Source organism: Primulina eburnea, chromosome 6 (assembly GCF_022965805.1).
Source record: "Primulina eburnea isolate SZY01 chromosome 6, ASM2296580v1, whole genome shotgun sequence".
Lineage (NCBI taxonomy): Eukaryota > Viridiplantae > Streptophyta > Magnoliopsida > Lamiales > Gesneriaceae > Primulina > Primulina eburnea.
Window position 1 is genome coordinate 32026858 of NC_133106.1, and position 16143 is coordinate 32043000.

Consider the following 16143-nt stretch of genomic DNA (forward strand, 5'->3'; position numbering starts at 1 on the left):
AAGTAGATAAAAGAGGAGAACATACCCAAAATCTCGGATGTAATCCCCAATCGAACAAAAGGGGAAAGAGCCTTCCCAATCCTACGACACGGTTCTAGGGTTTCCAAAATATCTCCATAAAGAAGGCTGAATCAGGTTTGAGCTCCTTGTACATCCAATTCTTAGTACTGGAGAAACACTATGTTTTGGTCACAATAATACTTGATTCACGCACTCACTCATTCACACTATCAAACTCACGCCTTACGATTTATTTAGCACTCAATTCTTTTTTTCCGCGTGTCTTGTAAAGTTGATTTTTTTAATGTCCGAGTGATAAATGTTTTACAGGATCCTGTGTTTTGCGTTGAAGACTCGAATTTGAAGTCAGGAATTGACAAGTTGTTTGAGGATCGATCCAATGGAAGAGGCGAAACCGCGTAAATCGAGGAGAGATGCTTCTGAAAAGGAAGAAACGAAGAAAAATAACCGTGATAGAGAAGATCGAAGTTCTGAGAAAGACAAGAATAGGGGCCGGCATGAGAAAGAAAAGAAAGATATAAGCAAGTACAGGGACAGAGAAATGCACAAGGATAGGCACCGGGAGAAGGACCATGAGAGGACGAAGAGAAGGAGTCGTGACGATGCAAGAGCTCAAGGCAAGTCCAGAGGCAGAGAAAAGGAAGTCGAAGAGTTGGAGTTAGACAGAGAGAGGGAGAAAGTTAGGGATAGGGATAGAGACAGGGCACGAGAGAGGGAAAGAGAAAGTGAGAAGGAGAGGGAGAGAAGGGGGAGGGAGAGGAAAAGGGAGAGGGACAAATACAATGAAAAGGATAATAACTATGAAACGTCTAGGTTGTACAGCAGTAGCGATGATGATAGGGACCATGGAAAACGGCGCAGGAAAGAGGAAGATTACAAAAAGAGAGATGAAGCGAGTAACAAGCAGAACCGACATAGGGATGACAGTCAAGAGAACGGCCAACGGAAAGAAAGCCGTGAAGAGTCGGAAATCATTAAAGGAAACTCTCGGGAAGAAGATCTCGCTGAAGAACAGAAGAGACTGGATGAGGAGATGGAGAAACGAAGAAGGAGAGTACAGGAATGGCAGGAATTAAGAAGAAAGGAGGAACTTGAGGTGCAAACACTTGGAGGATCAGTCAATACAGATGAACCCTTGTCTGGAAAAACATGGACACTTGAAGGGGAATCTGATGACGAAGAAGCAGCCCCTGAGGAAAAAACAGCAATGGATGAAGATGAAACTGTCAAACTTGTTATTGAGGATTCCAATGGGAAGTCCACTGATAATGATAATGTGTCCACACCTGCATTACTGAGTGATAATGTTCATGTTGCTGAGGATGATGAAATTGATCCGTTAGATGCTTTTATGAATTCTATGGTGTTGCCAGAAGTTGAGAGGCTACACAATGCAGTGGAGTCTTCCAAAAACTTGGATCCTGATGTGGCTCAAACAACTGGAAAACAAAGCTCTGTTCAACCTAACAAAGGTACGACTAAAACTATGGGAAGAATAATTCCTGGAGAAGATTCTGATTCAGATTATGGAGATCTCAAATATGATGAAGATCCTCAAGAAGATGAAAATGATGAAGAATTCATGAAACGGGTGAAGAAGACTAAAGTTGAGAAGCTCTCTATAGTTGACCATTCAAAAATTGATTATCCTTCCTTTCGGAAGAATTTTTATATTGAAGTGAAGGAAATTAATAGGGTGACTTCCGAAGAGGGCACAGCATATAGTAAAGAACTGGAACTGAGGATACATGGGAAGGATGTCCCAAAACCAGTTAAAACTTGGCATCAGACAGGGTTATCGACTAAAATACTGGATACCATTAAGAAAATGAATTATGAAAAGCCAATGCCTATTCAAGCTCAGGCCTTGCCTATCATAATGAGTGGTCGAGACTGCATTGGTATTGCGAAAACAGGCTCTGGCAAAACGCTAGCATTTGTTCTGCCCATGTTGAGACATATCAAGGACCAATCTCCATTGATGTCTGGAGATGGGCCAATCGGTCTCATTATGGCTCCCACAAGAGAGCTTGTACAACAAATCCACAGTGATATCAAGAAGTTTGCGAAGGTGATGGCTCTCAGCTGCGTGCCTGTATATGGAGGTTCTGGGGTAGCCCAGCAAATTAGTGACTTGAAACGAGGCGCTGAGATTGTTGTTTGTACTCCTGGTAGAATGATCGACATTCTATGCACCAGTGGTGGTAAGATTACAAATTTGCGTCGTGTCACTTACTTGGTCATGGATGAAGCTGATCGAATGTTTGATATGGGTTTTGAACCTCAGATTACTAGAATTGTCCAAAATACACGACCAGATCGGCAAACTGTGCTCTTTTCTGCCACTTTCCCGCGTCAAGTTGAAATTTTGGCACGCAAGGTGTTGAATAAACCTGTTGAAATACAGGTAGGTGGGAGAAGTGTTGTGAACAAGGATATAACCCAACTTGTTGAGGTGAGACCTGAAAGTGATAGGTTCCTTAGACTGTTAGAATTACTTGGAGAATGGTACGAGAAAGGAAAGATGTTAATATTTGTCCATACACAAGACAAATGTGATGCTTTGTTCAAAGATTTGATTAGATCTGGGTATCCATGTCTCTCACTTCATGGGGCAAAGGATCAGACAGATCGTGAATCCACTATTTCAGATTTTAAAAGCAATGTGTGCAATTTATTGGTTGCTACAAGTATTGCTGCTAGAGGTTTAGATGTGAAGGAGCTTGAACTAGTTATTAACTTTGATGTTCCTAATCATTATGAAGACTATGTTCATCGTGTTGGTAGAACAGGACGGGCTGGTAGAAGAGGTTGTGCTATCACGTTTATATCTGAGGAAGATGCAAGATATGCACCAGATCTTGTAAAAGCCCTAGAATTATCCGAACAGAGTGTTCCTGATGATCTTAAGGCGCTTGCGAATGGGTTTATGGCAAAGGTTAATCAGGGGCTTGAGCAAGCCCATGGAACTGGCTATGGTGGTAGCGGTTTTAAATTCAATGAAGAGGAGGATGAAGTTAGGAAAGCTGCGAAGAAAGCACAGGCAAAAGAATATGGGTTTGAGGAAGATAAATCAGACTCTGAAGATGAAGATGAAGGAGTGAGAAAAGCAGGTGGCGACATTTCTCACCAAGCTGTCCTCGCCCAGGCTGCTGCTTTTGCCGCTGCTACCAAAGCAAATACTGCTCCAGCCCCACCACCTGTCTCAGGAGCTCAGCTTATTCCAAATGGTGGATTGCCTGTTTCTTTGCCTGGTGTTCTTGGTTTGGCTGTTCCTGGCGTATCTGCAGCGGTCCACGGGACTGGACTTCCCGTTACCAGCAATGATGCGGCAGCTAGGGCAGCAGCTCTGGCAGCTGCCATGAATTTACAGCATAACCTGGCAAAGATTCACGCTGATGCCATGCCTGAACACTATGAAGCAGAGTTGGAGATAAATGATTTTCCTCAAAATGCTCGATGGAAGGTGACACACAAGGAAACTCTTGGCCCAATCTCTGACTGGACCGGGGCCGCTATTACCACCAGAGGACAATACTTTCCTCCAGGCAAGGTTGCTGGACCAGGGGATAGAAAACTCTACTTGTTCATTGAAGCCCCCACTGAACAATCTGTCAAGAGGGCAAAAGCAGAACTCAAGCGTGCCTTGGAGGATATCACTTCTCATGCATTATCGCTTCCAGGATCAGCACAACCGGGTCGATATTCTGTCGTCTAAGGGCAAGTTTTGCTGGCCCAGATGCTGGTCAGATTTTCTTTTTTCTATTGGGCTTTTTGAATTGAGGCTGATTGGTGTCATTGGTTGCCACTTGTACTTTAGCTCCTATTACAGAATTTTAATAGATTCTTTACTGTGAGAATTCCTTATTTTCTGGTATTTTGGCCACTTTTTTCTCCCCTTTTATGAATAAAAAACTTGGCGGTAGTTTCTTATGCAATTGAATTTCATGGCATTGATAGGTTGACTGCTGAATCTAATCAATCTGTTTTCTGGTAAGAAACTTGGATTTTTTTTTGTTTCTTATTTGAAAATGGAACCTTATTGGGGGTTTTCGGTTAAGTTTCACCGGCCTTGATCACATTTTCAAAGCAGTAAATGCAATGTTGATGACACGTCTAATCGTTTATCCAATCTCAAAATTTTTACTTTGCTGGCTTACTGCTGTGTAGGTACTCTGAATGGTTAGTAATTGCTGGTGCAACAGGTAAATTATCTCCCAGCCTGGTTGGTTTATTGTGGAAACATTATTTATGTGTGTTTAAGAATGTGATGTCGTGACATACGGATTCCAAGATATCACTGTTTGAATTGAATTATATTACAGTTTGAATTGGTATATTCCATTAGAAGAATATTACTGTTCATATGGAATCATATCCCAGTTTGAATTGGTAAATTCCATTAGAAGGATATTACTGTTCATATGGAATTATATCCCAGTTTGAATTGGGAAGCATGCAAATTTATTGCGACCTGTAAAACGCTCAAATTCTTGAAAATTGATATGATAAGACCAGTCTGGCTTAAAACATTTCGTTGGCTAGGAACTTCAATACAGTTTCTTGAGATACAGGTTATAAAGCTCTTGCGTTGCATTACCATTTATATCTTTTTCAAAGTTGGGGCAAGTCTCTTTAAAGAGTACATATTTGAAGGTACAAGTGAAAGTTGAAGAGGTGTGCTTTCTACCAAAGCCATCGTGTTTTTTTGTTGTCAGACCTATGATTTGCTACAAAAGTTAAATTTCACTATTTTTATTTCAATGAACAACTACAAAATATTGAAGACTTGTATTTTCACAAATGGAGTTATATTCATCGCGTAACCAAAGATTAAATTCAGCTATACGGATTAAGTTGTGACCTTAACCAAATAATTACCATTAATAGGCAGAAACAAGATCTCAAATGACAAATTTAGTTGTATTCTGCAAATTTCTTGTTCTTGGGATTTGGTGTACGGTTGACGCCTAGCTCTTTTGTTAACAAACTTAAAATATGCTACAATAATGTGCCACAAGCATAGCAAATGCCAAGGAGTGATGCAATGGCTACCGTTGCGGACAGTAAATTAGATATCAGTTCCTCTCGGTCAACCTTTAATCTATGTAGTATTTTCTGGTTTTGAAAATGCTGATATCCCTTTTCCACTCTGCTATGGTTGATACTGCGGGAGCAAATGAGAGCACGATTGAATGCTCTCATACTTTGCTTGCCATTGAGATGTGACCCATCAATGTCCTTCATTATTAGGCTAATTTCCTTCCATATTATGCATCCTTGTTCTATCAGCAGCTTACATTTTACCGTTATCTCGAATTCGGTTAGTTTGTTCGTTATTGAACTGTCCTTTGCAGGTACAATACAACCGAAACTAAGAGAAAAATCTTCATGAACAAATGGGTTATTCCTGCAGATGGATCGGGGTTTCCAGCTCGATATGTTTACAGCTCTTCCTGTCCTTGCATTCCACAGAATCCAGCTTAGCTGTATATTTTGTGCAATGTCAGAGCATATGCCTCCTCTTCTATTGTATCCGGTGAAAGCAGCTAATAGTGAGTTGGTTGTGTCGTCCTCCATGATACCTAAATTTTGATCAAAAACATGATCAGATGTTTCGAAACGTCCAATGCCCAGCAAGTCCAGTGAAAAGGGATAGCACAAAAACCTTTTAAAACCCTCGGAAGTCTCAGATTCATTCCTCGCGGTCATGCCATCTACAACTTTAGAGAAAATGCAATGGCCCTTGTAATATATGTCCACTAGTGAAGTGAAACCACTAGGAGATGACCATAAAGACAAATCTGGTGGTGTGCTCTGAGAAGTCATTTGTTGTTGAGGTACTTCACTTCTCCCTTCCTCGTACAAAATCAATGGAAAAGCATCGGTGTACAAACACTTGAAACTTGCTGTTTTTATGGCTGATGTCGAGGGCCACGTGTTGTGACAGAACTCTTTCCATAAGCCTTCTTCTCCGGCTGCTCCGCGGAGGTCATTACAAGTAGATGCCACGGATGCGATGGTGCGCCCATCAAGTCTAGACATGATATCTATTAAAGCGTCCCTGTTCACCCCCTTGAAGCAATTCCGATCCGACTTCATGTTATGATAGAGCTATAGATATCTGCACTTAGAACAATTTTGGGATTGGGATTGGTTTTATCAAGTATAGGGATCAAGTAAATTAAATGAACATAGAGGTTTGGCCGAAAACTTGCACATAGAATTCTGGCGTGGCTGCTGAAAATTATATTAGAGTGACTGATATTCGGGGTTTTGCGAGAGCATTTAATATTCAGTTACAATAAAAAAAAAAGTTTAGGTCTTGGGAAATTAATAATTTTTATTGTACGAATCATTTTATTTGTGAAAATCTGCATGTCATATTTATTATCTATTGTGTTTGATTGGCTTGATGAGATTAACAACCCAGTCCAATCAAATCAAATCAAACATCTTGCTGTGTATGAAAAATATTTCATGTCTTAAACAAATATTTTAATATTGATTATGTTATTATTTATCTGTCAAATCTCATCATCCCAACTAAACAAACTTCATATACGTTCATGCAAATTACATTATATGTAAAATAAAAATGAAGTATCCATATCTAATAGTATTTAAATAATTCTGAGCTAGTATATATGTTATGTCCGTGCAAAAACTATTTCTAAATCATTTTTCAAATAACACAAGACAAAGCTGTTCAAGATCTTATTTTTCCTGAAAAATGTTCCACTTATGGATTCGACTCGAATCATGCTCGATCGATACATGGTCCGAACCTTATTCAATCACGCTCGATCGATACGTGGTTCGAACCTTATTCAAAATATTTAAGTCACATTTTATCTGCCTACTCATAATTTACTATTTATTTCTCTAGTTATGGTTTTTATAGTGGGAGAAAGTAGCCCCTTTGATCCATTAATTGCCATTAATGTGTGATATATGACCAAGAAGTAGTCCTCGCATCATGTTTGGCACGCCCAAGTGCGGATAGCCCACACTAAAACCGTGCAATTTTTGGGGATGAGTTTGGGAAGATACCAAAACTAGACTTAGGCAGGTTGGTAGATTTGACTATGTTTATTGTTTAGTTATTTAAAATCAACTGATGTTATGCAAATGAGTGGAAATCATTAAAAAAAATCTAATTTTTTTAGAATTTTACTTGATATTTTTTAGAAAATGGGAAAAAAAAGTTTCTCTTGTTGTATTTAAGAAAGTTTAAGCTTCGGTTTAAGTCAAACCCAGAGAACAGGAAAATAGGAAACCGAAACGAAAAATCGAATTTTTTTTAGTTTTAGATGAATGTTAAAAACTGAATTTACTTGTATTCCTCTTTGATGCCCCATCTCTCAGAAATCCCAATACGAAATTGAGGAGCACTGTGTCATACTAATAACCATTGTTAATGATCATAAGGTTCCTGAAATTTATTTTCAAATGAAGATAATAATTGAAATTTAGATCTACTGATTTCAAATTCGTTGACTTGTTAAAATAAACAAAATTGAAGTAAATTTCATATCCACTCCATATCAAATTATGCAATTTCAAATACGTCCAAGATGTGTGACGTTAGAAACTTATCCATCAATTTTCTCCTTCCAAATCAAATCAATCGATCCGAGTGCAATCTAAAAGAATTATTGAACAGGAAGGATTTTATCGACATACGAAAAGTTTACAAAAGAGTTATAAATTCTACAACTCAATCTAACATGTTATTCTATATTTGCGAAATAATCAAACTATAAAAAAAAAATCTTAATGCAAACTTGTGATATATATGCATGTATATGTTCCTTTTATTGGCATCTCCTCTTCATGTCTTCATATCTTCCCATCTCTCGCGTACTTGTCAATTTGAGAAATGTCAAGAAATTTGTGTAACCCACTGTCTACAAGAAACCTGCCAATACAGGCAAAAAAATAAGCGAGACGCTTTGAGATATAAAATATCTGTAAAAAGTTAAGTTTGGATGAAAAAAAATTGGAATTCATTAATATATTCTACGAGACTAGATCTTATATTCTGAGAAAGTTACTTTTATCTGGAAATTTTTGAACCAAAATCCAGAAAACTAGACCACAGTTGGGAGAGCTAGCCTCTTAAACTTACTAGGCACTTCACATTTGATCATAAAACCAATATGAAAATCTTAATGTTATTCCACCCTTTTCGCTCACGGCGATCTATTTCGGATTGGTTTAATCTGTTTTATCAGTATTCAGAGTATGCATATCAATCCAGTCTATAATGGAACACAAACCATATTACCATGCTGGCCTAGTGTTCTCCCCCTTCCTCGAATGATATCCTCGTGTTCACATGTTTTATCCAAGTATTTATGATAAGAGTAGTAGTATTCATACTTATCTCTCAGAGTTTTGGTCATGGACTGGCAACCTCCCGGGATGATGGACTGCAAATTAACAGCTATATTTGGGTTGTGAATGCTCTGTCTGAGGTGTATCCAACCACTTTCTTCCCCTCCTGAATCCAAAACTTTGGCCCTATATATATCCAAGTGAGAACAAGTATGCTTTTCATGTTGTTATTTGAGATGGGTAGTTCAAATGGATATATATATATATATATATGTATATATATACCTGTACATATGGGCATCAATCGGAAGCGGAGTGTCGTTGGAGTCCACGAGGCACCCTTCACTCACCCAACAGTCTCCACAAGAATCCAGTGCAAAACCTTCTATCCTTCCTTCCTAAGATCATATATTTGATGTCATTATTGACCGTGATTGTCGTCGTCGTTATTATTGCTTTCGTGGAGTTGCTAGCTATTTCCAAGGATATTTTACATACCTCAATGTAGTTCCTGAACGCCTCAATGACCTCAGAACCTTTTGCCTTGGCGTACCTAGGCTCTGTAACAATGTTTATTCTCAACTCCACTGATTCCAATGGCTCTTCCAAATCTTCTATTAAACTCCCAATGCCTTTATTTGATCCTTCAAGCTTCATTCTAACCATTTCAATGATAATTTTTACGACCATATAAGCACCTGAACAGAGACAGGCTCGATATGAAATCAACAACCCACAAAAGAAGTCTTGTCAATGTAATTTATCAGAGAAAATATGACAAAACGACTTGGTTGTTGATTCTCAAGAAGATGATCTTTGTTTTATCAACAAAATTCTTGTCAATATAAATCCCATGGATGTAAAAGAATCAAAGATTTACCATCATCAAGAAAATGATTCTCCTTAAGGGCACCATGGCCTGAAGTTTCCATCATAAGATGAGTCTCTATTCCATCCTTGTTAAGCTGAACCCCCTTATCAATCACATTCCTATAGCCAACTCTATACAAGCAATGAAGCCCTCCTCTGTCCGTGATAAACCGTGTCAACGCCATGCTTGTACGTGCATCGGTCACGATAGTCGTGTTCGGGTGCTCCTTCAGCACAATGGAGGACATAAGAGCAATAAGCTTGTCTCCATTCACGGGATTTCCTTCTCTGTCAACCACACCGCTACGATCAACGTCTGTATCAAAGACAACCCCGAGATCAGCGTTGTTTTCGATCACTGCAGCTCGTGTTAATGCCATGGCCGTTTTGTCCTCTGGATTAGGAATGTGATTTGGGAACATTCCATCTGGGGTGAGATGAAGTGAGCCAAATGTGTCTGCTCCAAGCTTGTCGAGCACATCCCATGTGAAGAAGCCTCCTGATCCATTTCCAGCGTTTACAATTATCTGCATTTGTTAATATCTTCGATCAGCATAAACAAGCTAAGTGTCCATTGAGATTTTTTGTTGTGAAATTGTATTTTTGGTCTAAACATTTTACGATTTTGGTCCAATTCCATTCTTAGTTTTTTTTTTTTTTTTACAATATTAGTCATTTTTCTAACGTGACGTTGCGGCACCTTCGATAAGACTTAAATTGTCAAAATTCTAAATATATAGTTCTCCTATTGGAATTGAAATTAGATAACATAATAATAATAAAAAAGAAGAGGCAAAACACAAATTTTCTTTTTTAAAAAATAAAATAAAATGGATGAAAATTATTTTAATCTTTGTTTTATCTTTATTTATTGTGTTTTTTTAAATAAAATAAATAAATAATTAACCTGATTCATTTTTTATAATAACTAACATGTTTTATGGTTAAATTGGAAAAGTCTATATATATATTAATAACAAAAATGAAAATAATCAATATAACAATATCCGAAAAAATTGATTATAAATTACTATGAATGGATATTAATATAATAAACATATAGAATTATTATAATTATAAAACAGAATGTGAATTAAATTAAGTTGGTGAAATACTAAAAGGGGTGAAATGAGAACAAAATTTGATCTTACATATAATATATAGAACTCAGAAATCCGAAAAAAAAATGATTAAATATGTTCAGAACCCTAACTTAAAATTATATGAACATTAAAAATAATTAATCTGTGTAGTAATTAAAATGAAATAATTGTGACATTTTTTTTTGAAACCATACAAGACAAGATCAGACACTTACGTACGTACCTTAAATCCTTGAAGAGGAGTGTCATAATGCAAGGGATGATTGACCTTTTGCTTGATGATTTCTTGCAGATGGTTCGCGTACGCACTCATGAAATTCACTCTCGTGGGCGGGATCGGAAGCAACGTCGACACTTTGGCGGCTCGGTTCGCATATTTCCAGGCAGCCCCGTCGCATATCTCCTCCACTTGTGGCGATGTGAGGCCTCCTTTCTTGGTGAAGAATTTCAATCCATTTCGTGTGTATGGCAAGTGGGATGCTGTCATCTGTGCATACAATTGAAAATTAATAGTTGATTTTATTTGTTTCTTTCTCATTACTAAATAAATATCGCAACTCATGGACTGGAGAATTGAGAAAATTAATTGAAATTAAAAGATTTTCATATGATTAAGAACTCTAATAAATCATGAAGAAATGGAAATTTCATTGCTTTGATAAATTTTGATTATGAGATATAAGAAGGGTCATAAAAGTAATTACCTTTTCTTTTATGACGTGGTTTGGTTGTCTCGACGTTAGGAAAAATTATATTTTTGGTCATGTATGATTTTCATTTTGGTCTTTCTAATATGTTAATTAGTCAACCATCGCATCTTCGCTCAATTTTAGTTATTTTTATTTGAGTGTTAGACATCGGCAATGTGTGAAGATATATCATCGTTTTTCGGTGTCATATTATCCACATGATGAAAAATTATTAGAATAGAAAAAAATTATAAATCAGTAGACTAAAAGAGTGAATTGACCCAAATTATATGACATAAATATAATTTCGTCCAATTCTTTATTTATATTAGAGTAGATCTCTTGTGAGACGATTTCACAAATATTTATCTGTTAGACGGTTCAGTCCTACCGATATTCACAATAAAAAGTAATACTCTTAGCATAAAAAGTAATATTTTTTCATTAATGACCCAAATAAAATATCAATCTCACAAAATATGACTCGTGAGACCGTCTCACACAAGTTTTTGCCTTTATACTAATCCGACATTTCTTGTATTAGCCAATTGAATAATTCATCGAATAATATTATTTTAGTATCTCAATCATTTTGTCTTATATAAGGCAATCAAATGATAGAAAATTATGGTGGATTTATGTGAAATATATCGAGTGCATGTGAAAAAAGAATCTCTATCCAATGCCTAACCATTATGGAAGCATCGTAGAGAAATGGAGGCAGCACGGTGCTCATGAAGCAAGCCGGCGTGGTCGCAAGTCCCATGTCAAAAATAGCGCATCCCGCCCTACCAAGTCCGGCGAACAAACCCACACTCAACGCGGCCCCCGATATCCTCGGATCCCGCCCGACAGACACCCTAACGGCCAACGCGGCTTCTCCGCACTCGCTCCTCTCAAACTGAGCGGTCACCCACTCCCCGAAACTCTCCCCTATGGCCTCCATGGCAGGTGGCGTGAGGTCGACTGTCCTCCCCTTCTCGCCTTCCACGGCCACCCCACGTATGTCGGAACCGTTCTGCAATCTCTTGATCTTCTCCACTTCTTCGTCCACCACCACTTCATTGAACCCTGAAGCTATGGAGCACGAAACTGAAAGGGATGGCGGGAATTTCGTCGAAGAAAACGGGAACTTGGTGTTTGAGTGATGAAGTGTTTTGACTTTGGTAAATGAATGGAAGTTCAGGGTTTGGAGCGTCGTCGTGGATGAAGAAGCCGCCATTGATGATATGCAAATGGTTTTGGCGCTCTGGAACCATTTCAAAGATTTTAGAGCACTCAAGCAAGAAGTTGACAAGATAAGATTTTTTGTAAACGGATTAATTAGAACCCTACATTTACATATCATAAATTCTAGCCAAAAACAAAGAAAATATCTGCCTACAAGGTTCCAAAATGCATGAAGATTTTTATCTCGTAATCCCACGTTTTGTTTCCCAGAAATGTTTTCCTGTCACATAAACTTCATTTTTAGCAATTAAACTTTAAAAAATTAATTTTGTACTAATTAATTATATATCAAGTTAATTATATATTTAAGTTTCTAATTAATGAATTAATGAACTTCCCATGTTGTCCCTCATCTCCGACCTAAAACAACCTACCCGCCGCTTGTTCGTGCCGCTCTTCCGTGTCGGCGTCGTCGATCATCCCCTGCCGTGGCCGCTCGTCTGCGCCGCTCTCATTGCGGTCATCGCTTTTCCCCACAATTCGGTTTAGTCATTTGTTGAGTTTTAAAAAATCGGTTAAATCGTTATACATTATATATATTGAAAAATAATTCTTATTGGTTTACTTTCAATTTCAAATTATTATTATTATTTTATTGTTGGACTTTAAACAACACTCAAAATAGGCCCGATGTATTGCCCCAACAAGAAAATCGATCTCTGTTCATCGCTCTGATTCTCTTCACGGTTGCCCAAACCAAAGGCATAACTTTCCAACCAAACTCGATTCTTGCGAGGTAAAATCTTTTTTGCTTTATATACTTAAAACCTCGTTTGTTTTATGAAATTTGCATGCTTTTTTTCCTGATTAGATCTTGGTTGATACATTTAGTTAATTTGATATGGAGACCATATAATTTCCTTATTGGTCATTTTCGATATGTTGCATCAAACATTAAATCAAATTGAATGGTTAACTTTTTTATGACACTAATCAGTACTTATGTTAAGTGATTCATATTGTTCGTCCGTGTTATTGGATCTGACTAGTAAAAGGTCATCATCAAATTTTCTATATGAATTATCAGATTTGAACTTGGGAAGGATGAAACGAGACGAGGGTGGTGTTAATACAAAGGCCAAGCCAAGTGGTAAAGAGAAGTTGTCTGTGTCTGCAATGCTTGTGAGTATGGACTCGAAACCTGAAAAACCAAAGAAAGGACCTTGACATCTACTTAAGCCCAAACTAAAGGCAGGTACAAGGTTGTCATCGTACACCGATGACATTGATCTTCCTTCCTCGGAGGAGGAAGACGATGAGGAGCAGCTGGAGCTTAATGAGACAAACAAACAGCCAAGTAGACTAAATAGAAGTTCTACAAGACTCGATATTGCTGTCTCAGTGAAAAAAATTTGAAGAAATGAGAAAAGAAGGACGTGATTGCTGCTCAGGCTACTGAATTTGCTAAACATGAGGCCCTCAAGGATGATCATGATGCTTTTACTGTTGTGATTGGCAGTCGAGCTTCTGTACTTGATGGTGATGAAGATGCAGACACCAATGTTGAAGATATAACTATCGATAACTTCTCTGTTGCTGCTCGTTGGAAAGAACTTTTTAAGAATGCTGCGGTGAAATCATTCATCTTCATGACTTGAAACTCCACTTTTATCGTGGAAATTTTGATGCTTTTGAAAGTGGTTATGAACAGCGTCTCAAAGGGATGAACAAGAAGTTTGAGGTTTATGACAAGCAGGTTAAAGCTGCTAAGAGATCTGGGGGTCGGATTCAGCAAGAAAAGGTAAAGATAAAGCCAAATTTGCCGCTTCCAAGGAAGCTTCTAAGAACAAGGGTGAAAGCAAGATTGACTAAGATAAGCCTCTTCCTGAAGCCCCTCAGAAATGGAGATTACACTGGATTTTCATTTTCCTGAACCCACTGAGCTGACACCACCACTGTTGGTTGCAGCTAATTGAAGTCACTTTCAGCTATCCAAATCGAGAAGATTTCAAGCTCTCCAATGTGGATGATGGTATTGATATGGGGACTCGTGTGGTAATTCTAGGGCCCAATGGAGCTGGGAAATCTACCCTGCTCAACCTTCTTGCTGGGGATTTGGTTCCAACAACAGGTGAAGTAAGGAGGAGTCAAAAATTGAGGATTGGTCGATACTCCCAGCATTTTGTGGATCTCTGGACAATGGATGAAACACCAGTTCAGTATCTTCTTCGCCTGCGTCCTCATCAAGAGGGACTCAGCAAACAGGAGGCCGTTCGTGCGAGGCTTGGAAAGTTCGAACTTCCCAGCCACAACCATCTAACCCCGATTGTTAAACTATCAGGAGGGCAGAAAGCCCGTGTGGTTTTCACTTCCATATCCATGTCTATGCCTCATATTCTGCTTTTAGATTAGCCAACTATTCATTTGGATATGCAAAGTAATGATGCACTAGCAGATGCACTCGATGAGTTCACTGGCCGTGTTGTCCTAGTCAGTCACGACTCTCGGCTTATATCATGTGTTTGTGAAGATGAAGAAAGAAGTGAAATATGGGTGGTGGAGAATGGAACTGTTGAGTTTTTCCCAGGCACGTTTGAGTAGTACAAGGAGGAACTTATCAAGGAAATCAGAGCAGAGGTTGATGATTGATTTGGTGCATATCATAGGTATATTTTTTATAAAAGATTATTGGCATGATATTTTCTGTATAATTTCTGTATTAGCTTACATCTGCACCCAACCCCTTCAAAACTTTAAAGGATTTTTGTGTTTGAAATACCTCAATTAATGTTCACCGAGTCTTAATCCCCTCTTCTGATTTCAAGTTTTCATCTTCTCGAGAGTCTGACATTGTTGTACTTTGATGGCTTAGAGCTATCTGTCCAAAATTTAAATACTTGATATTAGAAGGTGAGACAAGGATATATACATATTGCCCGACATATTTTCTAGTATATGATTTACTGTAATTTGCTTTGTAAATTTGAACTCACTGTCTCTTCTATTGCCGGTACGTATTTGAGTATCGGTATGGTCAGGGATGGAATCCATTAACCGATCACCGTTTAAAGTTTATTGAGACAAAGAGGTGTGTTCCTTGTGCTTCAACTAATTGAGAACTCCCCAAATTTGCTAGAGCTACAAATCTCTGTGAGTAACTTCACATGCTAAATTTTCTTTTGACATCGGTGGATAAAGTGGTTGAAAATGTTCCGTTTTTGAACTGTAGGATTCCTCGTCTTCATTAGCTGCAACAAGAGATTGTGATTTTGGATTTTTTGGGATAGAAAGTTGTCTTCTGATTTCATGTTTCATCGGTTGAAACTACGAAGATGATTGGTGTTTTTAGGGGGACTTGAGATAATCAGAATAACAGGCTGTACATGTGTTATGCCCCAAAGAAGATTGAAAATTTTAATCGATACTAGTGCATCCACGCACGTGGTACGTGTATGTACAAATTTTTTTTATTTGGTTTATATTAAAATAAAAGTCATATGATAATCGCGGTAAAAATTTAGAAAAATGTTCAACATGAAAGTTGGAAGCCATTTAAAAAAACTAATTAGTGGTGTATATGACTTATTTATGAGTGCGTCTCATGTGAGACCGTCTCACGGATTTTAATATGTGAGACGGGTCAATCCTACCGATATTCACAATAAAAAGTAATACTCTTGGCATGAAAAGTAATATTTTTTCATGGATGACCCAAATAAGAAATTCGTCTCACAAATACGACCCGTTAGACCGTCTCACGCAAATTTTTCTCCTTATTTATTGAGTTTTACTTTTATTGATATATAACCATAATAGTAAAATATGTATAGAGAAAAAATATATCATTTCATTATATATTTATAAATACTTTTAAAATATGTTATGATTGAATATATAATTTATTAGTTCATAATCCTAACATTTTTACACAAAGCATGATACTTATTTAT

The 16143-nt window shown here is 37.7% G+C and overlaps 3 protein-coding genes and 1 pseudogene across 5 annotated transcripts; 2 read left to right on the forward strand and 2 right to left on the reverse strand.

Moving 5' to 3' along the window:
• Nucleotides 1–5516, forward strand: LOC140834305 (DEAD-box ATP-dependent RNA helicase 45-like). 3 transcript variants are annotated; one of them, XR_012118705.1, is made up of 5 exons: nucleotides 1–135; nucleotides 331–3766; nucleotides 3982–4014; nucleotides 4192–4226; nucleotides 5379–5516. XR_012118705.1 is itself a non-coding variant. In XM_073199101.1 (2 exons), the coding sequence occupies exon 2, from the start codon at nucleotides 401–403 to the stop codon at nucleotides 3737–3739; it is 3339 nt and encodes a 1112-aa protein (XP_073055202.1). In that variant the 5' UTR covers nucleotides 1–135; nucleotides 331–400; the 3' UTR covers nucleotides 3740–3888. The 3 variants fall into 3 exon arrangements, 1 of the variants encoding a protein (XP_073055202.1); XR_012118706.1 differs by lacking the exon at nucleotides 3982–4014; XM_073199101.1 differs by lacking the exons at nucleotides 3982–4014; nucleotides 4192–4226; nucleotides 5379–5516 and having other exon boundaries at nucleotides 331–3888.
• On the reverse strand, nucleotides 5017–6449 carry LOC140834306 (probable F-box protein At2g36090). Its single transcript, XM_073199102.1, has one exon. The coding sequence runs from the start codon at nucleotides 6121–6123 to the stop codon at nucleotides 5023–5025; it is 1101 nt and encodes a 366-aa protein (XP_073055203.1). The 5' UTR covers nucleotides 6124–6449; the 3' UTR covers nucleotides 5017–5022.
• A 1212-nt stretch (nucleotides 6450–7661) lies between these two features.
• On the reverse strand, nucleotides 7662–12309 carry LOC140834313 (uncharacterized). The gene is made up of 7 exons (XM_073199116.1): nucleotides 11715–12309; nucleotides 10558–10821; nucleotides 9242–9758; nucleotides 8860–9059; nucleotides 8647–8759; nucleotides 8407–8547; nucleotides 7662–7942 (listed from the first exon to the last, which is right to left on the reverse strand). Exons 1-7 carry the CDS (start codon nucleotides 12243–12245, stop codon nucleotides 7864–7866), a joined length of 1845 nt encoding a protein of 614 aa, XP_073055217.1. The 5' UTR covers nucleotides 12246–12309; the 3' UTR covers nucleotides 7662–7863.
• Nucleotides 12310–12457: 148 nt separating this feature from the next.
• On the forward strand, nucleotides 12458–15686 carry LOC140834316 (ABC transporter F family member 4-like; annotated as a pseudogene).
• The last annotated feature ends 457 nt before the right edge of the window (nucleotides 15687–16143 follow it).

Bases quoted from the DNA above. Each gene is read 5' to 3' on its own strand.
- LOC140834305 (XM_073199101.1), top strand. From the start codon at position 401: ATGGAAGAGGCGAAACCGCGTAAATCGAGGAGAGATGCTTCTGAAAAG.
- LOC140834306 (XM_073199102.1), bottom strand. From the start codon at position 6,123: ATGAAGTCGGATCGGAATTGCTTCAAGGGGGTGAACAGGGACGCTTTA.
- LOC140834313 (XM_073199116.1), bottom strand. From the start codon at position 12,245: ATGGCGGCTTCTTCATCCACGACGACGCTCCAAACCCTGAACTTCCAT. The intron at 10,822-11,714 runs GTTAGGCATTGG...TTGTATGCACAG, and splicing joins TCTACGATGCTTCCATAATG to ATGACAGCATCCCACTTGCC. The intron at 8,760-8,859 runs GTATGTAAAATA...ATATGATCTTAG, and splicing joins CGTTCAGGAACTACATTGAG to GAAGGAAGGATAGAAGGTTT.